At 40.7% G+C, this 25,230-nt stretch overlaps 1 protein-coding gene across 1 annotated transcript in view; it reads left to right on the forward strand.

The window, feature by feature from the left end:
- TMPRSS7 (transmembrane serine protease 7) overlaps positions 1 to 25,230 on the forward strand; it is a 48,570-nt gene extending 23,340 nt beyond the window's left edge. Inside the window, exons 9-18 of the mRNA XM_054023348.1 lie at positions 795 to 907; positions 5,227 to 5,333; positions 13,190 to 13,326; positions 14,508 to 14,615; positions 16,558 to 16,668; positions 18,017 to 18,133; positions 20,151 to 20,328; positions 21,437 to 21,705; positions 22,563 to 22,699; positions 24,986 to 25,230. Of these exons, the coding sequence (XP_053879323.1) occupies positions 795 to 907; positions 5,227 to 5,333; positions 13,190 to 13,326; positions 14,508 to 14,615; positions 16,558 to 16,668; positions 18,017 to 18,133; positions 20,151 to 20,328; positions 21,437 to 21,705; positions 22,563 to 22,699; positions 24,986 to 25,156 (1,448 nt within the window). The 3' untranslated portion in view covers positions 25,157 to 25,230. The remainder of the gene's footprint in view (positions 1 to 794; positions 908 to 5,226; positions 5,334 to 13,189; positions 13,327 to 14,507; positions 14,616 to 16,557; positions 16,669 to 18,016; positions 18,134 to 20,150; positions 20,329 to 21,436; positions 21,706 to 22,562; positions 22,700 to 24,985) is intronic.

Genomic DNA, 25,230 nt, shown 5'->3' on the forward strand with positions numbered 1-25,230 from the left:
AATAAGTGCAAATTTTTAATAGTGAAGATATTTCACCATTGGAACAACTTACTGAGGGGCCTAGTGGATTCTCCTTCAATAGCAATTTTTGAAATCAAGATATGCTTTAGTTCAAACAGAAATTATTTTGAGAAGTTCTTAACGCCTGTGTTATATAGGCGATCAGACAATATAATTGCAATGGTCCTTTCTGGCTTTATAAAACAGATTCTCATGCACTACTACAATGCTGATGTTTTTTGGTTGCAAATATACTACTTGGTAATATTTTAGATCCATGTAACTGAGTGTAATTAAACTTTTAAAAAGTAAACTTTCAGACACAAACTCACTGTGTGTGTGGTTTTTTTTTTTTTTTTTTTTTAACAAATCCAAAATATGGCTCATGAGTCTGAAGAAGGTCTTGTAAAATGGAAGAAATGGCTTCTGTGAGCCACCTCTACTTTTGAGCTGCAGTGTGTTGGCTTGAGGCTGTTAGTTGGCAGCTGTGGAGGACCGAACAGTTAATATGATCTGGTGACTTTCCTGTTTTGGGAGAGACATGGAGTGGATTTTCTGAGGCAGCATTCTTGGAGCTTGCCAGTTCGGTGTCTGCATTTTCAGTGCCACTCTGCTGCTGCTATTTTTGTACAGCTCTGGCCTCTGATCTTTTGTGGGTGGGCCAGAACATAACCCTTAAGTTGTCCTGTTGTGGAGCCAAAGGTCGGCAACTAATGTAGACACTTATCCAACAGGCTACAAAACTGGGATATTTAAAATAATGTGAAACCCCACCAAAATATTTATTTTTTTAGAATGTGGAAAAACGATATTGACAAAAGAGAAAACTGGCTTTGAGGGGCGAATTGTGAGTCCATATTATCCAAGCTACTATCCTCCAAAATGCATTTGTACATGGAACTTTCAGGTAATGTCTTTTCTTCTTCTTTAGGCATTTTGCATAATTTAGGCAACAGAATCCTTAGGTTTTTGCTAGGTAGTGACGTGCTTTCTGAGAAATGAGGTAGTCATCTTATAGAATGGTTATTGCTGAATACATGCAATGCACTGGGACCTGTAGAAAGTAACCACTGAAACGCCAACAGAAAGTAGCATCTTGAAATAGACAAGTGGGTCTGCAGTAACAGTGGCTGCAAATTTTACTTGAAAAGCCAGGAGGCATCCCATGAAAGATTAAATTAGATTTATTTGTTAACAAGAATTATTCATAAAATGCTTTGACGTAAATAATTTAAAATGTGCATGTGCGAAGTCCCTTGTGTAACAGAAAGTGTGTTCTGTCCACCGCCATTCATCTGAGATGTGGGGCTGGATTGTAAGTGCTCAGCATTCCCGCAGCTGGTCTCACATTTTCCACCAGAGTTCAGCACCTCTCATTTTAACGCTCAAGGTAAAATTTTTCAACACCCTGGCACCCAACACTCATTTTGCTGCCTAAAGGGAAGCTCAGCTCTTTTGGAAAATCTGGCCCCTGGTGCTAATGTATACAAATGTAAAGTGGCTCAAAACAGCGTGAAGTGCAGTGACACCGGTCCATGGGTTGTATGTAGACAGAGTTTGCCTTCTGAGCATCTCAACTCCAAACAGTTCAGCCAGTCTTCTAAAACATCTCAGACTGATTCTGCACAGTCTCTACTTGTGTTGAAGAGGTGTCTGATAAATGCAGATAACTAATGTAAAATACTTGGCACCTTTTTGGATGGTCATTTAATAAAAGTGGGGTCTTGTGTACACATTGAACGGTAGTAATATTACTTTGAATGCCTCTGTGTTCTCCTCTCATATCCATGGATCTGCAGGCACTCTTCGTGCATTATATTTCTCAGGATTGATAGTGACAAGGCCTAGTTATTTGTGATGTCAGTGAATAGTCATTGCACGGGGAAAAGAGACTGAGTCTGTAGCCTGGGGGTTACAGCAGTCATCTGGGATGGGGGAGACCCATGTTCAAGTCCCTGCTCCAGTGACATTAATAATTTATACAAAGTGGACCTGCTTCAACAGGAGAGTGTGGGAATGTCTACGCTTTTAGGTGGGGTGTAATTCCCAGCTTGAGGAGACGTACCTGCACTAGCTCCATCAGAGCTAGTGCACTCAGAAGAGTGTAGCTGTGGCAGTATGAGGGGCCAGCCACCCTGAGTACTTGCTGTCTGGCACATGTACTCAGGGCAGCATGTCACCATGGCTATGCTCTATTTTTAGAGCATTAGTTCTGTCGGAACTAGCCTTGGTATCTTTCCTCAAGCTGGGAATTACGACCATAGCTCAAAGCGTAGACATAGCCTGAGGGAACAAACACCACATGATAGATGTGCAGCCTCTTTGCTTAACTCACAACTAGAATACTACCATCATGAGCACGATATAAAAACCTGTGTAGAATAGAATAGAGACACCCATGCCAGACTATCTCGTAGCTCAGTGACTAAGGCGCTCTTCTCAAATGTGGGAAACGCAAGATAATATCCCTTCTCCACCTCAGGTAGAGGGGGCAATTGAATCCAGGTCTCCCACATCCCCAGCTAGTGCCCTATCCCCTGGGCTAAAGGTTATAAGGAGGCCAGTGGAACCACCACCTCCTTTTCCCTCTCCGCCCCCTACTTTGTGACTCCAGCCTGAAAAATGGAAATGTTTTTGTAATACTGAAATGTAACACTACATTTCAACATTACTGATACATTTTGATTTTTTTGGTTTGGTCAAAACTATTCAGTAAATTCACTAATAGTTTTGTTTCTACTGAAATTGCATTTTTCGGTCTTTAAAATATGGGCAAATTTTTTTTCACCCAGTTCTGGTTGCCAGTTTTTTAACACGGGCAAAACATTTTGCCCTAGTTTTTGTTCTCAGAAACAGCTGAAATATTTTGCCAGAAATATTTAGCCTGTATCAGACTTCTAGCACAGAAAACTTCAGCCCAAAAAGTTTAGGTTTGAAGTTATAAGCAACTGAAAACAGGATCTTAGTATAGGCAGTGTTGGGCTCAGGATATTCCAAGGAAAACAGCTGGTTTAAAATAAAAAAAAAAATCAAAATTTTGCACTTGTTTAACTGTGGAGACAGACCAATTTCCACAATTTTTTGGGAAAACTTTGATCACTTTTCTAAGTATTTTAGAACTTTTTTTTCGTTTTAATGATCATTATTTTTGTGGTAGTGCCTAGCAGTCCAAGTCATAGACCAGGGCCCTATTGTGCTAGGCGCTGCACAAACACAACTAGAAAATGGGCCCTGCCCCAAAGAGTTTACAATCTAAGGATCAGCCAGAAGATGGATACAGACAAACTGGGGATCACAAGGAATCAATGAGACAATATTGGTCAACATGATAGGCAGTGGAGAACTAGAGAATAATCTCCAGCTTGGAAGTCCCTTCCTTTGCGTTCTGTGATGTATCCTGGCCCCCTCTGGAAAACGGAAGCCCAACAACTCTGTTTAACTTGCTTTGTACCCTTGGAACTTGTTAAGGTATTAGGGAACAAACAAAGAGCCAGTCAGTGTAGATAGCAGGAGGGGCGTAAAAGGAATAACTAAGAGCAGTGAGCTACACAGCAATAGTATATTAAAAGTGGTAAAAAATATTTGGAATTTGATGAGGAAGTAAGGTGAAGAGATTCAGAATGGGGAGTAGCTGTTCTTTTTTTGATGGTAGGATTTTGAGTGGGTTGGGAGCAGGGTTGAGGTGGAAAGCAAAGCATAAACTGAAAATGGGAAGTGAACAAGTCAAAATATAGATATAGCTTTTTGGAAGTAGGGATGGAGAGAAGTTGGACTCTATAGAGATAGAGTGGAGGAAATCCAGAAGGACTTAATAGTTTTGATGTGGGAGGAAAGAGTAAAAACCAAACAAAAGCTTTCAAACATGTATATTGAGGAGGATAGTGGTGTTTTCTCATGGTGACGGGAGGGAGTTGGGAAGTTTAAAGTAGGGAATAGGAGTTAAGATTTTTCCACATTGGTCTTGAGCTGTTAGGATACTTAGGCAGAGGAGAGATGTGAGCCTCTATAGAAAGTGTGGGAACAACTGGTAACTTTGGTAAATGCAGTATTGGTAGAGTGGAAAGGGATGGAAACCTAAAGGGAGCTAAAGGAGAGGAAATCAAAGCATCAGAAAGAGCCATCAATCACACTCAAGGAGTTGGTGGGGGGGGGGAGGGAAGGGAAGGACAAACTCACTTAAAAGGTAGGAGTTAAAGTGGTGTTTTTATGTGTATGTTAGAATGTTCAAACTGAAGCCAGCAAAAAGTGAGAAAGCAAATAAAATGAAGTACTGCATGGTGAATAGTGAAAAAGAACTGCGTACATACATAACTAGGAGGGGATGAGTAAGGGAGCTAGAGAACCAGGCAAGGAATAAGAGATAAAGGGAATGGATTGAGTGGCTGTTGTATTGTTGGAGACTAGGCAGAAGAAAATTTGGAATGATCGAGTATGGAGGGAGAAGAACTGGGGCTATAGCTAACTAGCTCCAGACTGTTTAAAGGACATTCTAAAAAGCTTTTACCTTGTCCCCTGCTATTCTTAACTCAAAAGGCCTTTCACAACATACACAGGAATTGCTTTTTGGCATGTAGGAACTAACTCTAGCACTGTCAGTGCGTATTGCGCAAATGCTGTGCGTGTGGCCAAATTATACTTCTCTCATCAGTAAAAGATCGGGATGAGATCATGACTACTAGCTTCTAGTCACTTGTCTTCTGTTCCTGTAAAATGGAACTTCTGTTGATTACATGTGTCTATGATATCCTTAGGCTTAATCTGGGTTTTAAAATGCTTTGAAATCCTCTGGATGCAATGTGCTACCAAAAAGCATGATATGGAATAAAATAAACCATAACCTTGGAGAACTGACACAGATGTACCTCAGTGTCTTAGCTGTCAGTCAGCCATGGCTGTCTGCCCCGGTACTAATGAAGTTGGAATAGCCAGAGGCCTTTGATCTCAGTTTGAAAGCCGCATTCCATATATAGTCAGGAGATGAAAGGATTGTTTGCTTATGAGGGATGGAAAGCCTGCAGCTGCACTTAGCCTCTGCCAACCTAAGCTTTTGCTGGCAGCTGAAAAACCATCAGGCCTGCTCAGGTGCTCTTTGTTGCTCTGTGCAAGCCAGTGCTCTCCTGTAGCTTGGTATCCCGAGAGCATAATAATTGTTAAGACAAATCTAAAGATTTTAATTCTCTGTGTGCACAAAATGTTTTTACCAGCCTTCTTGCTTGTTCGCTACAGACTCCTCAGAAGAGCCTGGGCATAGCACTGAAGTTTCATAACTACACTATCAGTGAGAAGAGCATCAAGGGCTGTGAGCGGGGATGGTGGAGAATTAATGAACACATGTAAGTATTTCCACATGGGTTATTAAACTAGGAATTATCGGTAAACTCATTCACGCTACTGAGGCATCTGGGTTAGTAATGCTTAGAAAAAGGGGGAAGAAGAGAGATTCATAAACAAACATAGCATTTGTAACATGCCCCTTTATTTGGATGATTTGTATAACTATAAACCTAAAATCAGATATTTTTCTAATTAAAAGAGCAGCTAGGCTGAAGAGAAGGGCTCTCTCTCTCCTCATGTAAGAGAGAGGAATGAGAGAACGTGATGAAGATGGATGTCCTGTGAACCATGCAAAATAGCTTTGGGTTCACCGGGTTAATCAAACTGAATTTTTTGTACAACTTCTTAACCTGTAACTTAATTTCATGATTGCTCACAATAGATATTGAGTCTAATTGGAGTCTAGTGAAAGCATATCAGGTATCATGGGGATTTTATTAGGGAAGGCATGGTTCTTCTGTCTCTATCTCCATCCCCCACCCCACCCGAAGTGCTAAGCTGGCATAGTTGGGTGCCCTGTGTGTGGTACATTTACTATGTACCTGTCATTAGAATATTGCTGATTCTTTAGTTTTCCCCACAGGCTCTTTGCATCCTTTTTTCACTCTGTTGTAGTCTTTCCCCCTCCCCTCCCCCCACCCTTCCCTTCACCCTTTACTTGTTAGGTTTTCCCCTCACAATCTTGCTTTACTGGAACATCGATTCCAATTAGCTGTTAACTCACACTTTAACTTCTGAACCTGCTTTGGAAACTAGTCCAAGTTTGGGCTTACTTGAGGATATGAAAAACTCATTAGCTAGAACAAGGGAAAAATGCCTTCCCGTTGTTATAATCCTATACATTTAAGTATTTAAATGAGAGGCTCAACCTCCTTCTGAAGCTTCTCGCATTGACTTTTGATGGAAGCTGGTTACTGGACTACATGGACACTAAGTATTTCCCATATCAAATGGATATCCAGAGGACTTCATTTTTTTCCTGAACTAGTTATAGGGTACCTGTGAAATTCCCCAGGGTACAATCTGGACTGTTGAACAGCTGTGTCCCCTCAATTCTCCAGACTAGGGTGCCTTTTACACTGCTTTGCTGTGAGAGTAACCACTCCTGGTCTCCTCACACACAGCCTCTAGCATGTAAATCACTCCCAGCTATTCAGTATGAGTTCTATGCCCAGCCATTCTTGAATTACACTGCAGAGTAACACCAGCAAATTCCCAATCCCAGACTTTCCCCCAGAAATGTGTGTCTTGTACTGCCCAGCCCTCTCCTGGGCAACACAAGCTCCTAGAAAGCCCATCATTTTATTAATAGAAAATGATATATGCACACATCCTGTTATCTCAAATGGAGTTTCCCAAACACTTCTGTTTGAGCACACTGGTTTAGATAAAAAAGTAAAACAAATTTATTAACTACAGAAAGATAGATTTTTAAATGATTACAAGTAATGAGGTGCAAAAGTCAGAACTGGTTACTAGAAAATAAAAAGTAAACCACAAACGAATATCTAACTTAAGCTAAATTAATTCAAAGCAAAGGTCTCTCTCACCACATGCTTCAGCAGTCTTACTGGCTGGATTCCTTTCAGCCAGGATCCCTCCCCGAGTTTAGTGTTACTTGCCTTGTCCTTCAGGAGGTGCTGGTGCTATGAGCAGAGAGAAAGGGGGGAGTATTTGGGGGCATCTGTTCCCCTTTCTTATAGTTCTCTTTTTCTTTGAAAATCACCTCCAGCTGAGGTTCAGGAGACAAAGTCTGTGGGGACAAGAACCTCTAACTATTTCCTTGCCAAAATGTAGATTTCTTGCCCACATCCTTTTTTCCTGCCAAAGAATGGTCTCTTAACCAGGTGATAGTCGATTTGATTTTGTCGACACCTGTCTGAGGCATCAGTTTGCCTTTTGTCTCTGAGGAACTGGTTTGTGCCTGCTTTTCGAAACATGGAACATGTATCAGCAATGTCATAGAGTAGAATCTTATAACTTTACATACAATGTTGTCACACATTTTACAGGACAGTAATGATCAGCAAAGTATGAGTTTTCAAATGATACCTCACAAGGCATACTTTGTGCAAAATTGTAAAAAGGGTGAACATAGGGATACAGATTGTCACAGTACCTTGAAGGATTTAGGATGTTAGAAGACTTCTGGGGTGATTTCATATCCAATGTGATATCTGAAAATGAAGCTGGGGTTCATTAGTGGGAATCTCTCCATGAAGAACCTCTTTTAAAATAATTATGGTCCAGCTGTTTGCCTTCTGATTCATAGGATTTTTTTTTTTTTAAAGTATGGACCATGGTAACTTTATTGTAGTGGTTTAATTTTCAAATGTGAGGACTGGGACCATATTCCTGATCTTGGTAACCCGGTGATATTACAGCTAGGGCTGGGTCAAATTTTCCATTGAAACTGCTTTTCAAAGGAAAACCAGATGTTTAACTAAACAGACTTTTGCAGCAAGTGTCTGCTTGCATAGAAAACTTGGGGTGTTTTGCCAAAAAAATTTCAGTTCTTTCAGTTTCTCAATGCAAGTTTTTGTTGGGTCAAAATAGTCCAGTTCTGACCAGTTCTAATGACCGTGTTAGCTATGTTGGGTGAACCTAGTTAAAACACTGCTGGAGACTTGCATGTTTTGAGCATTGGAGTAAGGCCTTAGAATATACTGTAGCTGTGGTAACTGGGATCCCCCACCCCAAAATTACTACAGTTGTCTGTTCTGATTACATGGGGATAGATTTAGCCAGTCAGGGACCCACAAGTCCTACTGTATGACTTTCGCTGTCTATTCAGTGAGCCCCAAAAGCTTCTGCCTACCCAGAGAGCACACACATTCTGAGAACTGATTTTGCTAAAGTTTTTACAGGCTTCTAAAAATAGATGTCTTCTTGTTAATGTTTCTGTGTGTGAAAACACCACTGGAAGAATTCCACATACTGTGATAAGCTGTAAAAAATTTCCACAAGGGACTGTTTTAAAAAAATACTCTGCTTCAGCACCTCATTGTGCGTCCCATCAGAAGTAGTCACTGGCAGGTCATCCTGTGTGGGTGAGAGGAGACACTCTCTTCTGGCTTTGGGAGCAGGTGGTCAAGTATGGAGTTGGTTTCTTCACTACGGAGGTGTGTTGGGTGCGGAGTGGGGCTCCCTTGTGTTGAAGGAAGCTGAGGTATGGAGCAGGTCTCTGCTAGCTAGTAGGGGGGAATCAGATGTCTAATAAACCTCCTGCTATTTGCACACTCTGGCAGGCCCTTTCTTGCTGTGGGAGTGTTAGCAGGCATGTGGCAAATGAACCTGACAAAATGCAGGAAGTCTCTGCTCCTAGTAGTAGGGGAACAGAACTGGGGAGCTTGGTCAACAATGCACTTGCACAGCTCCCTTCCACTTACCTGTGTGAACATGGTTTGGGGTTTTACAACTAACTCTTTGCATAGCTGTTCTCATGCCATTTAAAAAGCCATACACCTCTCTCCATGTGCTGCTGGAGCAGAATCTCCTTCATCTGTCAGAAGTACTTTAATTTTGCTTTGCATGGTAGCTTTATTGCACCAAAGTCCCTCACAGAAACACAGTAACAAGTTTTCCCATTCTTTACAGCAGATGGTTGTGGTGCACACAGACACCAGTTAATGTCCATTAGTTCCTTGAATTCTCATGAGAAGTGGACTGATTAACTTCTCTGCTACCTTCTGTATTGAATATACTCTTATCTGTTTGTACAGCATCTAGCACTATGGGGTTCCGGTCCTGTTGTGATAACGGGGCCTAGAAATTTACCCTAATTGTAAGCTCAAATGTAAAAAGTGAGGTGTAAGTTCATAAGATGTCACAGTAACTTGTAATGATAAATGGTGATGCAGGGGAAAAGGTACGAAACAGAGACTGACTGAATTGTGCCAAACAAAAAGGCCGACTGATATAACTCTAGGACAATGTTAAGTTCATACCTGGTAAACAAGAGGTGTTGGGGACTGGAGATCAGTGAATAAAAATTGGTGTGTCAGAAACTAGGCCTAATTGGTGGCCAAAATAATGAGGATGGGGAATTCTACCCTTCGCTCCCTTTTGAGGTTCTTAAAGAGACTTTGGCTACTAGAGCAAGCTTTGCCATTATGGCTGCCATCCCACCATCTCTTGACACCCCCTGGACCTTCGTAATCCTGAGAAATATCCTGGCCAGAGGGGGACCCCCATGACATCGCCATCAATACTGGCTTTAGCTAAATCCCAAACACTACCTGAGATGTGAGACTTTGCCCCCTTTCCTCCACCTTCCCACCTAAATATGTCCTTTTCCTTCCCTACCTTCTTTCATCTCTTGACTATCTCTCTCCCTTTTCCTTCTGTCTAATAAGTGTCTGGCTTAGCTGGCCAAACTGTGTATTCTGTAACGCTGCTGTAAGCCTGTGATTAGAAAGTGACAACTAAAAGCAGTGCCCTAAAAGGCCCAATGCTGTTAGAAGTTTGCCAGGTCTCAAAGTAAGACTATGTCCTGTCCTGGCATTTTTCAAGCAGTGGGGTGGCAAGTGAATGTTAACACCAGTCTTTCTTTTTTCTGTATCTTTAATAAAAGGTTTAAAAGTGTTTACATAACCCAGTCACTGTCCAACATTAAACACCTGTGGCCCAGATATTAAATCTAAATTAATACAACAGAACTACCATAATAAACACAATGAATAAAATGTAACTTCTAGTTCCAGCCTACAAATCAGTCCTTATCAGACAGTGCCTCAAATCTAATAATTCATCTTATCTTTCCTTGAGTTTAGTAGGTGTTAACCAAAGTTGTTTTTGAAACAGTTCTGCTCTTGGCTATGCTTGCAAAATAAAGGTGTTCAGCATCAATTCAACTGCTTCCATTGCTATCACCTCTTGATAATGATGGGTATTTTGCCAGTGTAGATAAGGCCTTAAAGCTGACAGATTATTCCTCATGATAAACTGTTAGTTTGGGGAATATTTCCTTTATTACTGTCAAATTCTAGACCAGCCTCAGTGCTTAAATGTTGCTCAGAATTTTTTCCACTTTCAAAAGCTTACTCTATTTTTAAAATGAGTCTAAAAGGCTGATGGATGGCATTCTTTTATTATTTATATTTTTTAAATATACACACTAAATATAAATATTTGTTTTATGGCAGTGTCTACAGATCATGTGCAGTCTCTGTGGCATCTTTCATCAAAAGATGCCATAGAAATGCAGCTGGACGGGCTGGCTTAAGTGTTTCTTGGCATCTATGGGCAATTTAGCTTTCTCAGATTCAGTAAGTGGCATCTAGGCAGAAATCCAGAGAAGATGTTTGCCAAGATGGCAGCTTAAACTAGATGTGCACCCAAGGCAGTTCTCCATCTTTCATTCAGTCCACTTGTTTAAAGACTTTGCTTTCAAAGGGAAAAGCCCTTGAATATTAATAGTTGATGTGGGGTTGGTGTTTGCTTGCCAGGTAACTTATTTTTTCCCTGGTACCCTTTCTCTCAAAATATCCAGTTCCTCCTTCATCCTTCTGACTGTTTCCTGCCCTCTCCTTAGGAATCAGAGGGCAGCTGGAATGCTACATTTTTATGAGGACATGGGAACAACTTAGGCTGGTCACCAGAAGACCATTTGGAGAACTTCTTTTGACCAGTTCGCTTGTCATGTCTATACCAAACATACTTTCAATGTAACATTTCCTTAATATTTTCAAAAACTTTTCATGGTGAAGTTTTTGGGTTCCAGTATTTATTTTGCCACGAACAGAACTATAATCTAGTTCCATTTTGAACTATTTCACACTAGCTGAAAGAGCAAAACAGAATAAGTCTCCATGAGACCGCACATGTAACGCACTGCATCAGCTCTACCTCTCAGAATGGCATCTGCCCTTGCTGGCAGGAAGACTGCTAGAAAGTTAAAGGTGCAATACAAACTACTCACCTCTCATAGCTACCTGCACTATACCCAGCTCATAAAAAATCTCCCCAAGTTGATAGATTCTGATTCAGATTTGGGTCCTGTTATATTTTCCAAACCCTTCTACTGTACATGCAGTGGAATGTTTCAGATGCTATCACGAGGGAGAAGAATTGTTGTTCTTAACCTCTGAGGATAGGACAACAAGCAATGGGCTTAAATTGCAGCAAGGGAGGTTTAGTTTGGACATTAGGAAAAACTTCCTAACTGTCAGGGTAGTTAAGCACTGGAATAAATTGCCTAGGGAGGTTGTGGAATCTCCATCATTGGAAATGTTTAAGAGCAGGTTGGACAAACACCGGTCAGGCATGGTCTAGATCAGGGGTCAGCAACTTTTCAGAAGTGGTATGCCGAGTCTTCATTTATTCACTCTAATTTAAGGTTTTGCGTGCCAGTCATACATTTTAACGTTTTTAGAAGGTCTCTTTCTATAATATATAACTAAACTATTGTATGTAAAGTAAATAAGGTTTTAAAAATGTTTAAGAAGCTTCATTTAAAATTAAATTAGAATGTAGAGCCCCCCGGACTGGTGGCCAAGACATGGCCAGTGTGAGTGCCAGTGAAAATCAGCTCGCGTGCTGCCTTTGGCACGCGTGCCATAAGTTGCCTATCCCTGGTCTAGCTAATACTTAGTCCTGCCATGAGTGCAAGGGACTGGACTAGATGACCTCTCGAGGTCCCTTCCAGTCCTATGATTTTATGATCAATACATTGGGGACTTAGGGAGCCGCCTGTTGCTATTAAGTTTTCTTTTGCAAATGGTACTAGTCCAACTGACAAGGAGAAGGCTAGCCGTAGTAAAATTATACTAAGATTTGAGAAATCAGCTCTCTCTCCCTACCCCAGTCAACCCACGACGCTGAGCTTCTCCTTTTCCCCCCTAGCAGTTTCAGTAGGGAAAAATAATATTTCTGGAACGTAAAAACCTAATTGCCAGGTGGCGGTGCTTCTGGACATAGCAATGAATGCAGCGGGAGTGCTGTATTCCATGTTAAGAATTATGTTCCAATGAAGGTGAACGCTTCCATGTATCTTCTGGGTCAGCAGTTTAACACAGTTGCCATAGTTTCCTCATTTCTACCTTAAATCTGGAGTGTTAACATTTTTAGTTCACCTTATCCATTAAAGCCTATTCCTGCAGTGATGGGAGCTCTGAGTAGATGGTTTATGATGATTTCCGTTTCCCTCCATTGTCCCCATGGTGCCTGAGCACTTTGGCTGCACACTGAATCACCGTACCCTGTCTGAAATCACGGGCTTACTGAAATCTTAGGTTCAAATCCCAGGAGCAGTGTTGCCAACTCTCATGATTTTATCACGAGGCTTGGGATTTTTGGTGTATATGTTCAAGCCCCAGCTCCTGGAGTCAAGAGACTACATGTAAAAATCTCAGTATTCATTAAAGAAAATTAAGTTTCTAGCTCTCACTCCTGCAGGGAACAGCTTGAAGGCATGCAGTGAGAGCCTAAGGGCTCAGAACCTATAATGCAAAAATCCTGAATATGTTGTTTAAATAAAGTCTCATAATTTTTAAGTCAGTCCCATCATTTTTTTTGAATGCTTGAGGTTGGCAATAGTGCAGTAGGTTCGATTTCCCCCTTTGTAGTTCAGTGGGAAGTAAATTGATTTATGTAGCTTATTGTGCAATTGTTTTTCAGATGAGACCTATTCTCCCCCGTCCCCTAAAAAAAAAAAAAAAAAAAAAAAAAGCCTCATCTGATCTGAGGGAATAACATCACACTTCTCATTTGCCCTTGTCTCCTAGGCTAAAATATGTTAGGCAATTACACTGTGTACCAGGTGGCTGCACTTCGGTGATGTTGTACTTAAATAGTATGTGAAGCACTTTAGTGCAAAAGCAGCTTTTTAACTAACGTTATCATCACTCATTTTTAGGTACTGTGGTTACTACATTGATCACCAAACCGTTTTCCATGTTGCAAGCTCTGTAGTTAACATTGAGCTTCAGTGTAGTTCCAAGCTCTCAGAGCAGCCGCTTCTGGTGGAATATGGCAGCTACAACATCAGCCAACGTAAGATGGTTTTCAATTTTTTTCTGTGGATGTTTATAAAATCCCTTTTTGAATTAAAATATTTACCACAAGTTTAGTTTTATTAAGATTCATGACAAATGAGTTTTGGATTTCGTGAGAAACTGTGAATTAACTTGAGAATAAATATTTCAAGGAAATCCGGTTTATTCACTAACCTTAAGTAAAAGACTTTACACCTAAATTAAGTCAACGACCTACTCTGAAATTTTTTAACTGGTTCAGTGATCTAAAATGTCAGCTACATTTGCCATTCTGTCACTCCCCACCTCCACCCAAAGCCATTGTTAATGCATGTCTCTGCTATGTTACTTTGCTGCTGCTGCTCCAATCAAACAGTGCACCAATTTACAAACTCTGCCCATACACTTCAAAAGTTTTTTTTCTCTTACTTAATTGGCCTCTCAGACTTGGTAAGACAACTCCCACCTGTTTATGCTCTCTGTATGTGTATATATATCTCCTCAATATATGTTCCATTCTATATGCATCCGAAGAAGTGGGCTGTAGTCCACGAAAGCTTATGCTCTAATACATTTGTTAGTCTCTAAAGTGCCACAAGTACTCCTGTTCTTTCTGCCCATACAGTTTTTTCTATGAGTTTACATACTCTGCCATGCAGCAATCATAACTAAAGAGCCAGCCATGAACAGCAGAAGTTGTAGGTAGTTAGTGTGAAAACATAAGGAATATTTATTGGGCAGCGTAACAAGAAAAGATGTATTTGAGGGAGGGGGAAATACGTGAGGATATAATAGGAAAAAATCCCAACTGAGATATGTTTAATTGAGGGGGACTGTGTGTATAAATCTTATACTCTACACTTTCTTATCCATACTGGAACTGGACTGGTCCATACTGCAGTGACATTTGCATTTGAAATGCATAAACAGAAATGGGCGTCAGAAAGGAATTGAATATAAAAAAAAAAATCAGGCCATTCTTGATTCTGTGGTGAAAGTTGAGTGAAGAGTAGGGTGTAAGAGTCTGGCTAACATTAAATGCTTTCCAATAAGTTAAGGTGGCAGTAATAACACAGCTAACAATATTTTTAAACATATTTTACTTTGTTTCCTTACAATATGTTAATGGTGTTACTTTCATGTTGTGAATTACAAATATTTGGAAGCAGAGAATTTATAGATTATCCATTTTGCCTTCAGCATGTCCAGCCGAGTACTTCAAATGTTCCACTGGCCTATGCATTGAGCAGGCTCAGCGTTGTGATGGCGTAAATGACTGCTTTGATGAAAGCGATGAACTCTTTTGTGGTTAGTATTTGCTTATCATTTGCAAATGGAAACCCAAAGAATGTGTTAATATTTTTTCTGTTGGAATTTAAAGAAGAGAGTACTAGAAAACTTGAGATTTCCAGCCTGTTTTTGTAGACCTAAGATAAATTCAGATTTGGTTGCTTAAACACATGTGAAAAATTTGTGAGCCTTGATTTATTTGCTACAGACAAGATGGTGATACTAAAGAGCTAGGGGATAAAGGTCAATCAGTTATCCAAAAATAACTGAAACAAGTCATGTTTATTTGCCTCCGGAGGATGACGTTGTTAAATTAAAACATTCTATGTCCTACCCGCTTCCTCATCCTCTTCATCTTAGCAATGCAACTTTATTCTAAATGCATATTAATGGGTGCTGATAGGGACAGGCTATATAGCGGGTTAGTGCATTAACCTTCAGGCATTAAGGATCCATTATCTGAAGACTATAGTGGAAGGGATGGCTGAACATCAGATTGGAAATAACCAGTTACAGTTAAAATCAATAGGGTGTACTGTATTAATTGAGATGGAATACACAGGCCCAAAGAGTTGACTATGTTTCTGAAACCGTGCAGCTTTAAACAGTGTTAAACAAGGTTTGGGGTTTGGTATATCGAGACCTCAGCCTGCTTAGTACCATGATAACACATGATTAAAAATCCTTTAAACTTTTTTATTAAAGAGAAAGAAAAGAAGGAAAAATAGTTACAGCATTTGAAATGTAAAGTATTAAGACTTTAATTTTAATAATATTGCTTGTTCCCTTTCTCTCTAGCTAGAGAGAGGCTTTAGAAGGAAAATGCCCTTATTTGAGAGTCTCTTAGATGGTATTAACAATGTTAATATCTGTTCTTTTGGGGGGAAAGAGAAGAAATTAGTTGTGATTGGCTGGAGCTGTTTGTTCTTGTTAAAATCCAATCTCATTTCATCTCAAGTGGTGATTGGGATTCAGGTGGAGCCAGGGGAGGTGGCAATGTTATCTGGGTTCGTCTCTCTGGCCCAGTCTGGTCAGGACATTTTTCAGATTAGGATGACAAAGGTCTGGTGTCCCAGGAGATGGTGGGGTGGCAACCATGATGACTTCTCCCCAAACCATGATGACTCTCTCCTTCTTTAAGGAGCCCCAAAGCAGCAATGGATGGAATAGCCCATCCTCTCGTTGTTTTGGCCACCAACTAGGCTTAGTTTCCAACACACTAATATTGGTTCACTAATATCCTGTTCCACACTTTCCTTGTTGTACCAGGCATGATCATAACACAGTCCTTGAGTTATCTCAGGAGGCCTTTTTGGTTGGACTAATTCAGTCTTTCTGTTTCCCTTTTGTATCTTTTCGTATCACCATTTGTTGTTAGAGGTTATTGTGACATCTTATGAATTTACACTCAATTTTTACAGGTGAGATCACAATTAGGATACATTTGTAGGCTCAATAATTACAACAGATGTGGATTTAATTTCTGAATCTGTCACTGACTAGTTTTGTGACCTTGGGTAATTTACTTAGTGTTCTTCTCTTTGGTTTCCTCATGCATAAGACAGTAATAATAGTCAGAGGGGTAGCCGTGTTAGTCTGAATCTGTAAAAAGCAACAGAGGGTCCTGTGGCACCTTTGAGACTAACAGAAGTACTGGGAGCATAGGCTTTCGTGGGTAAGAACCTCACTTCTTCAGATGCAAAACTTGCATCTGAAGAAGTGAGGTTCTTACCCACGAAAGCTTATGCTCCCAGTACTTCTGTTAGTCTCAGAGGTGCCACAGGACCCTCTGTTGCTTTTTACAGTAATAATACTTACCTTTGTAAAGTACCTGGTGATAGAGGAAGATATATAAATCTTTTAGATGGTGGCAGAGGTGGTATTAATAGAACTCTACACAGCCCTCCAAATTTAGCCAAGATATTTGCGTTGCTGATCTCCTGCTTTCTTCCTACTCTAGCTGTGCCCAAAGAGAACTGTAATGCCAGCTTCTTGATGCAGTATACTTCACTTGCCTGCAATGGAATACATGACTGTGAGGATGGCAGAGATGAGCAGAACTGCACCAAAAGTATGGTTACTTTTTGGTCAAGTATGTTTCCTCTCCATCATTTACCCAACTCTAGTTGGAATATCTGGCCCAAACGAATTACTCTAAAGGGCATAGTCAAGTTCTAATATGACTATCCTTAGACAATTGTTCTTGTGTAGGCCTGAAATGATGCTTAGCTTCTTGAGATGCTTGTAAAAAAGCCCAACAAACCTCTGAGGCTGCTCTTAGGACTAAATGCCTGTAAAGAGCTATGTAAGAGATAAGTCTTATTAGGAATCAGACATGCATAGTTTTGTTTGAGGAACAGATATTTCGCAGAACAGCAAGACACCAAAAGACCAAAATTGAGGAAATGCTACAAAAATGTTTTTTTCAGGCTAGCCATGTTTTAGGCCTATTTAACTTTTATTCTAGCCATGTAAAATTTCATAGGATATTTCTGAGTTGGCAAGAAACAAGTATTTTGTTTATTTAATGTGACCCAAGAAGGAATAGGAAAAGATATGAAGGACACAGAGGTCGGAATACTCCTTACCTAAAATATGATTATTAAAGCTTCCCTCATTGAGTTGCTATGGTTAACTTATGCTGTTGTAATAAAAGCATTGATGTCTTTGCCAGGGCCGGCTCCAGGCACCAGCCCACCAAGCTTGTGCTTGAGGCGGCACCTGGAGGGGGGCGGCGCGGTGCGGCGTTCCAGCTCCGGCCGCCGGGGAGAGTGGGGCCATGGCTGGGGCTCGCCGCCCTCCTCCCAGCGCTCTGGCCGCTGGGGAGAGCGGAGCCCCGGCCAGGGCTCGTCGCCCACCCCCTGGGGCTCCGGCCGCCCTCACCCCTGGCGCCCTCCCTTGCCGCGCGGGAGAAGGGTGGAGGGGTGGGGGGGCAGCGTTTGGAGGCTTTTTTGCCTGGGGCGGCAAAAAAGCCAGATTCGGCCCTGGTCTTTGCTAATGACTTTCATTTTTTTCCAGTCTACACTTAGGCCTTGCCTATATTTACAGCATAACTGCTGATTAGGAGCATGGGGAAAAAAAACAAAAAACCCCACACCTCCCAGTGTAGCTATGTCTCCAAAAGCCTTATTGGAGATGCTGCTTATATCAGAAAAAAAATCTTTTGCTAGTATAGCTTACTCTGTTCAGTTTTTGCCAGTACAAGCTGAATATCTAATAGGGGTTTTTTGTAGTGGGCAGGGCCAGCTCCAGGTTTTTTGCCACCCCCAAGCAAAAAAAAAGGGGCCCCTTGAAAAGTGCCTAGAGCCGGCCCTGGTAGTGAGGGTTCGGCCAACCCTTTAAGTGGAGACAATTTCTTAGTCCAAGCTGCTGGATTGACAGTCCAGAAGTATATGGTTCCTTTTTGTTTCCTGTTTCAGGTATTCCTTGCGCCAACCATACTTTCAAGTGCAGAGATAATATTTGCATTAGAAAGCAAAATGCAAAGTGTGATGGGACAGCGGACTGTCTTGATGGAAGTGATGAAAGTAATTGCAGTAAGAGTCTCTCAAATATTAATCTTCAGATTTTAGCTTTTTATATTTAAATTACATTTTTTCCTATTTAAAGTACATACACTTTCTACTCAGTGGTAAGTGTGTTCCGAATGTGTTTAATACATTGGTAATAAGTTGAAGCTTGGAAATCAGGTGATATGGGATCTGATTTGTGTTGTGATGGAATTTCTTTGTTGTTCTAGCATTAGAGTTAAGGCTCCTCACAACACAAACTTTTGTGTGCGTGTGCTTTTAATGTTCAGGTTTAAAATAGATTCTTGTCTGTGGGGCTAGAGAGCAGGGCGAGTTGCAGAGTGAAGTTGGGTAGCCAGTCAAAGAATCAGATCTATTCTAGTTAAAATTTTGCCAACACTTCACAGAGTTTTTTAATCGGTGCCCCAGCTTCCTCAGTCACTTATTTAGAGGATATTGTTCCTGTTACATGATGATCAAATCCTATTAAGAGGAAGGATGCTTCAGCAAACCATCAGTGATTTGTATTTTCTGAGGATCATGGTAGATTCGGAAGAAGAAGGGATAGCCGCCAAGGATAAACTGTAACTTTTCAAGATAACTTAAAATCTAACTTTTTTTACTATGAGCTGTGTGCTAATGAAAGATGCATGGCTGACATCACAGGATAACAGTCCTCTATGCACAGAAAAAAGTACAGCATGGAATATAGTGATTAAACCAATGGAATAATATCTGCCTGAATTTGCAGCTGGTATTAGACAAATCGCTCTGAGAAGTGTAACCTGCCTCTTTTAAGGTCGAGTGCTAATCAGCACCATTTGGAACTTAAGTGGCAACATGAACTATTTTAATGCGGATCAAAGCATGAAAGAAGAGATGCTCTATACAGAAGATCTGTGCCATCTAAGTGACATCTGTTTATTTCATGTATTGTATTGCTCTTCCATTACTTAGTGTTGGCTCCCTTTCTTTGGCAGGGAACATGTTCCATGTTAGGTTAGTACTGTGCCTACAACAGTGCTGTGATTGGGATCCGAGGTGCTACTGCAATACATGTAATCAATAATAATAAAAATCTTATGTTGGCATGATGAGAAGGTAGAATCTTGGCTCATAATAGAGGTGGTGAAATGCCTAGAAACGTTAACAGTCGTCAATGGAAGAACTAGGATGAGAGCTCATGGTATATGGATTTTGTAGTTTAGTGCAACGTCTTCTAGATAACAGGACCTTTGGGGGAGATCTTTCTCCCTTGTATCCTAAGTCACATGATGTGTGGCGCTTTTCATGTCATTGTGAGACTGCCAGTAGCAGGGGCCAAAATTGTATTTATAAATTTACAGGAGCTGGCAACAGTGATTTCAGACTCCGGGTTATTGACCACTCCATGTGTAGTCTGTGTGAAATAAACAAACTTCTTCGGCCCCAATCCATTCCCGAGTGGACAGGTATTCAAGTCATAAACCCTGCACTGTGGCTGCCACTCAACTGCTGCTTTCTTCACAGTTTCAAGAGAAGGGCAACAATTAGAGTAGTTCAGTAATGCAGTGTAGCTCCTCCACAAGGGATGCCTCCAGCTCAGGTTCAGGCACACGAGAGGGAGGTAGGAATGGTATCTGGTCCCTCCCACCCCCGTCTAGTTTATACATTGAAACCCACCCACAGTAAATTTATTCTCCCAACATCTCTGTGAGGTAGGGAAGGGTTATCTCCGCTTTGCAGATGGTGAATTGAGGCACAGAGAGTGAGTGACTGGTTCACAATTGCTCCGGAAGTCTGTGGCAAAGCTAGGAAGAGACCCCAGAACTCCCCAGTCTGGTGCAGTAACCACAAGACCATCTTTTCTTTCCATGAATAGGTAAGATAAATCTAGGACCTCCTGTTTCAGTTCAGAGCCTTTCAGTGAAATGCATTTCAAAATGCCTTTGTTGAAGAAGATAGTGGGGAGAAAGATTCTTTCTTCCTCCATTTGGGAAGCATCCTTGCACATGATGGGTGCTAGTGTCATAGAAATAATAAATTTACCAATCTTCTTTTAAAGGCTGCGGCAGCAGTAAAATCAGCGATATCTACCATCGAATCATAGGAGGCTCTGATGCACAAGAAGGTGAATGGCCCTGGCAAGTCAGCCTCCATTTTGTTGGAGTGGCTTATTGTGGGGCATCGGTGATCTCTAGGGAATGGCTTCTGTCGGCAGCTCATTGTTTTCAAGGAAACAGGTAAACAATGACATCCACTTAATCAGAGCTGCCCAGGGGGAGGGGCAGCAAGTGGGGCAATTTGCCCCAGGCACCACAGGGGCCCCTACGAGAATATAGTATTCTATAGTATTGCACCCCTTTTTTTTTTATGGAAGGGGCCCCCGAAATTGCTTTGCCCCAGGCCCCCTGAATCCTCTGGGCGGCCCTGCACTTAATGCACCCGAAGCATTTTCAGTACCTCTGAATGTGGTGGTTTCTGGTAGATATGGCACAGGGTGAGTTAACTGAACACTGTCACTTGATTGCAGTTCATTTAATACTATGAATTAAATAATGAGGGGTTTTAACCAGTATCCCCTGCACTTCACATATACAGAAATCCTAATGATGTGTGTGTGGGAGGGGGGGGGGGGGGTCAGTTTTCAAATTTACCTTTCATTTCACATAGTCTAAATTAAGTTTTGGTGGCGTGTTGGGTACGTACACCGCGTGCCCTCACAGCATGATTATAAATAACAGCGTAAACGGTGAGGCTCTGCTTAGGCGGGAAAAGCCATGCCAGACCTTACGCTATATATATACCCTATGCAGCTTTCTACATGCTCAAGCAGGGCCTCTCCTGTCTACTGTCCAACCTTTAGCAGTCTAGTGTCTTGCTGCCTCCCCACTATGAGAGCCACATGTAGCTACCTACACACCACAGTGTGGACACTGCCCGCTTTGCACTGTAGTGTGTAAGTACGCATACCCTATATGGTGCCACCAGTGTAGAAAAGGCCGTAGATTCCGGTATCTACAAGGTGGTATTACTAACAGTGTGCTGCTAACAGCAAGTTACAGGGAGGTGTGAGAACAAGGTCCTTGTCCCAAAGAATTACTATGTAGGTAAGACAACAAGGAAGCTTAAAAAGGGAATTGGAAGCTGCAGCAAAAGCATTTTGGGTAAAACGTGATACCAGCATGTATTCTGTTAGTTCCATATTTTGTGGTTTTGGTTTTCTTCTTTTGGGTTTAAAAATTGCCATTTTATAATTCAACACCAGGGTTTTCCTGGGCATTGTGTCCTGAAGATGTTTCCAAGAGTTTATCTTGAAGATTGATTGTACATTAATCCATTGTCAATTAGGCTATCCGATCCTCGAACTTGGACTGCGCACTTAGGCATGCGCACTCAAGGGAATGCCAAATTTGTGTCTGCAGTGAGAAGAATCATTGTTCACGAATATTATAACAGCAGAAACTATGACTATGATGTTGCACTGCTACAGCTAAGCATGCCATGGCCTGACACAATGAAACACGTCATTCAGCCGATCTGCATACCTCCACTTTCACATAAAACACACAGTGGCGAGAAGTGCTGGATAACAGGCTGGGGTCAAAGGCAAGAAGCAAGTGAGCTCTTACTTTCATTCACTCATAGGGCCAAACTAAGTTCTGTCGTATCTCCATTGACTCGAGTGACATTGTACTGGCACACTCCAAGGTTGAATTTCACTTGTGTCTAGTTAGTCTTCACTCTTTCCCGCATTAAGAAGGACTACACTCAAATGGGGGGATTGGGCAGGATTCCTTATTGCCTACTGCCCTGTAGTGTTTGTTCTGTTCTTCCTGTCTGAAGGGGTTACGCTGCTAGAAACAGTGTCTTAGAGAAGTTAACTCCAGACCCTAAGATGGTTAGTTCTGATGGTAACTTGACATCCTGCTTGGAGAACTTAATTCGCTAGAGTTTTTATAGACCTAGGTAGAACTAAAAATCTCATGTGCTCATGTAGTTTGGATTAAACTCACATGGAACTAATCTTTGTATGGTGTTGGATGGATGTACATTTTAAAAGAAAGGAACTTAATTGTTTAACACAAGTTGTATTGAACTTACATTTGTATTGAACAACACATTATCTTCATGGGTTGCATTGAGATAATTGTCTAGATCTGTTTCAGAGTAACAGCCGTGTTAGTCTGTATCCGCAAAAAGAAGAACAGGAGTACTTGTGGCACCTTAGAGACTAACTAATTTATTAGAGCATAAGCTTTCGTGGAAGTGGGCTGTAGTCCACGAAAGCTTATGCTCTAATAAATTAGTTAGTCTCTAAGGTGCCACAAGTACTCCTGTTCTTCTTTTTGTCTAGATCTGGAGCAACAGAAGTTATACTGTTAGGCAGGGAGCAGATGCATTAACTGTCAAATACATGAGCAGTATTTTTCAAGTCTATTAAATCAGGTTGGCTTTCTTTCAATATGTTATCCAGATAACCAGGGTTCACCAATTCTGCAGAAAGCGGAGGTAGAAATTGTTGACCAAACATTGTGTCATTCCACATATGGGATTATCACAGCCCGGATGCTATGTGCGGGGGTAATGTCTGGGATGAAAGATGGCTGCAAAGTAGGTGGTTTGTTTTTTTATATATATATATATACAGCTCAAATTAAATCATTATCTTTGATCTTTCATTGTTGCATTATAAGTGGTAAAGAACTATTGGCTAACTGTCTTGATGTATGTATACTTCTGCTCTGAACAACAGCTGTGCAAAAAACCTCTTTATCAGCAGATCTGCCATCTGTGTGCTGACTTCACTAGCATTAAATGTGTTGGCAGTGATGGGAAAGGAAATATTATTACTCTGGTTAGTACTACAAAACCAACACAGCAAAGAAGAAGCTGAGACCTACTTCTTTGTGTGCATCAATAGCACTGTTTACTAAGTTTCAGTTACAGGGCCAATGGGCCATACAAATGCAAGTCAGGATCACAGAGTCTCAGGATAAATACTGCCTTCAAACAGATGAAGACTTAAAAGAAAGTGTGAACTGGCCTGACTCTTGGATGCCAGGTTGAGATTACAAGGTTGACAGCTGAAGTGCAAGCAAGCAAGCAAGCATAATTTTACAAGTGAATAGCATACTTGATGTGGAGTCACTGAGAGGCAATAAACATGGAATTCAGTAATGCCATTTGTACAATCATTTTGCTCAGTCACTAAGCTGAGTATATCTGCTCTTTTAAAACTTGAGGGCCAGAATCTGTGTGTTTTTAAATCCTGTCATGGCCAGGATGGAAGTGGGACTGAGCCATAATCCTGTCCTGTCCTTTTGCTAGTGTTGGAAAGTGATAGAAAAAAAAATATATTTAAGGCCTTGCTTACATAAGGAATTTGCCCCAATCCACCAATCAGGAGTTAACACTACTGCAGCTATGTGTGTGGGTGGGTGATCAAACATATTCAAGGAAAGCCACAAGTTGCAGCATTGATGCCTTGTCCTATTGAAAACTGGAGTAAGCACCACTGGTGCAAATTGTAGCTGTCTGGTTTTTGTGATTCTTAGATCTAGTCAAAACTTGGAATTTCCAAATTGGGACCAAAAAAAAGTTGAAATTTCTGAACTTTTGTTTTGGTAACATTGAAATGACCTTATCAAAATCTTTGATTTTGACGTCTTCTTTTTTATTAGTGTATTGTATAAGAAAAAATTCCGAACGGTGAAGTTGAAACACAACATTTAAATTGTTTCCTTCAAAATATTGGATGAATTCAGTACACGTCTGTGAAACATATTGATTTAGCCAAATCAGCTTTTCTCTTGGACAATTTTTTACCAGCTCTAGTAATTACCCTGATGGAGCTTTGTTGATTAGCTCCCAATTGTCCGATGTGGGGTAAATTCTCAAAGCAGAAGAAACTTGAATCATAATGTTGACTTTAGATTTGTATCATGAATGTGGGGGAACTATACCACGGATCATTTATTTCTATGAAATTTTGCAAATAGTACTGTTACCAGAGTATCCTAGTGATGAAGAGAATACTGCTACTGGGTTGTCTTTTATAGCATCGTAGTTGCCTTGTGCTTTATAAGGTTTACTATAGTTCACAGCAGATTTCTTTATTATACTCCCCTACTTTCAAATGCTTTATTATTTGTCCATACACATTTTCTTCATTCTGAAGCCTGTTAAACTGTACAGTGTTTTGGAAAGGGAGAAACATAATTTAAAACAAATATGCTTGGCTCTCTCTCACTCAGGAGCTCCACATTTTTTCTATTTGTATTTGACTTAAAGGTCCAGTCCTGTTCCCATTTAAATGCTTTTTCATATTTTATTTTGGAGCTAAACAAGCTATTTGTGGAATGTTATTGTTGACCTATTTGTGTAGGGCCTGATTTTTGCTCCTCAGATGCATGCATGCATGCAGCTGCTGCTATGATAGAAGATAATAGGACAGGTACATATATTAGAGGGCAGAATTTGGTCTTTGTTCTAAGTAGCAAGGATGATGTTGAATCCTAAAATGTATTGCATTAAATCCATTAATAAAGATAATACTTTTCAATAGCAAATGTAGGTACCCCTAGTTTTGGCAAAAAAAAAAAAAAAAAAAAAAAGCCTCTATAGAACTCTAAAATCCTATCCAGTGCATGTTAGATGACAGCAATATTAAACACATAATGTATAGGTGATACAAATGGATAAGTATGATCTACATTGTATTTAATTGAATTTATTTCTTTTATTCCTAATCAGACCTAATGGGCCAAGTTTTTCTGTCATTAAGCAAAACTTACACTGAGCTCCATGGAGTGTTGCCCAAGTATATACTGTGGAATTTTGCCCAGGTTTTATTACTCTTTACCATAGAATATCTAAACTAAAATATTATTTTCTTAGGGTGATTCTGGAGGACCCCTGTCATGTCGAAGCAACGGTGATGGACGGTGGTTTTTGACTGGCATTGTTAGCTGGGGTTATGGCTGTGGAAGACCAAATTTCCCTGGTGTATACACAAGGGTGTCAAAGTTTTCTCCGTGGATTCACAGATATGTGCCTTTGGTTTTGTAATCTGGAAATGGTCAAATGGCAACAAAAAGTATATTGTATCTGGATTATCTCCATTAAAATCACATTAATAAACA

This window comes from Malaclemys terrapin, chromosome 1, assembly GCF_027887155.1.
Source record: "Malaclemys terrapin pileata isolate rMalTer1 chromosome 1, rMalTer1.hap1, whole genome shotgun sequence".
Classification (NCBI taxonomy): domain Eukaryota; kingdom Metazoa; phylum Chordata; order Testudines; family Emydidae; genus Malaclemys; species Malaclemys terrapin.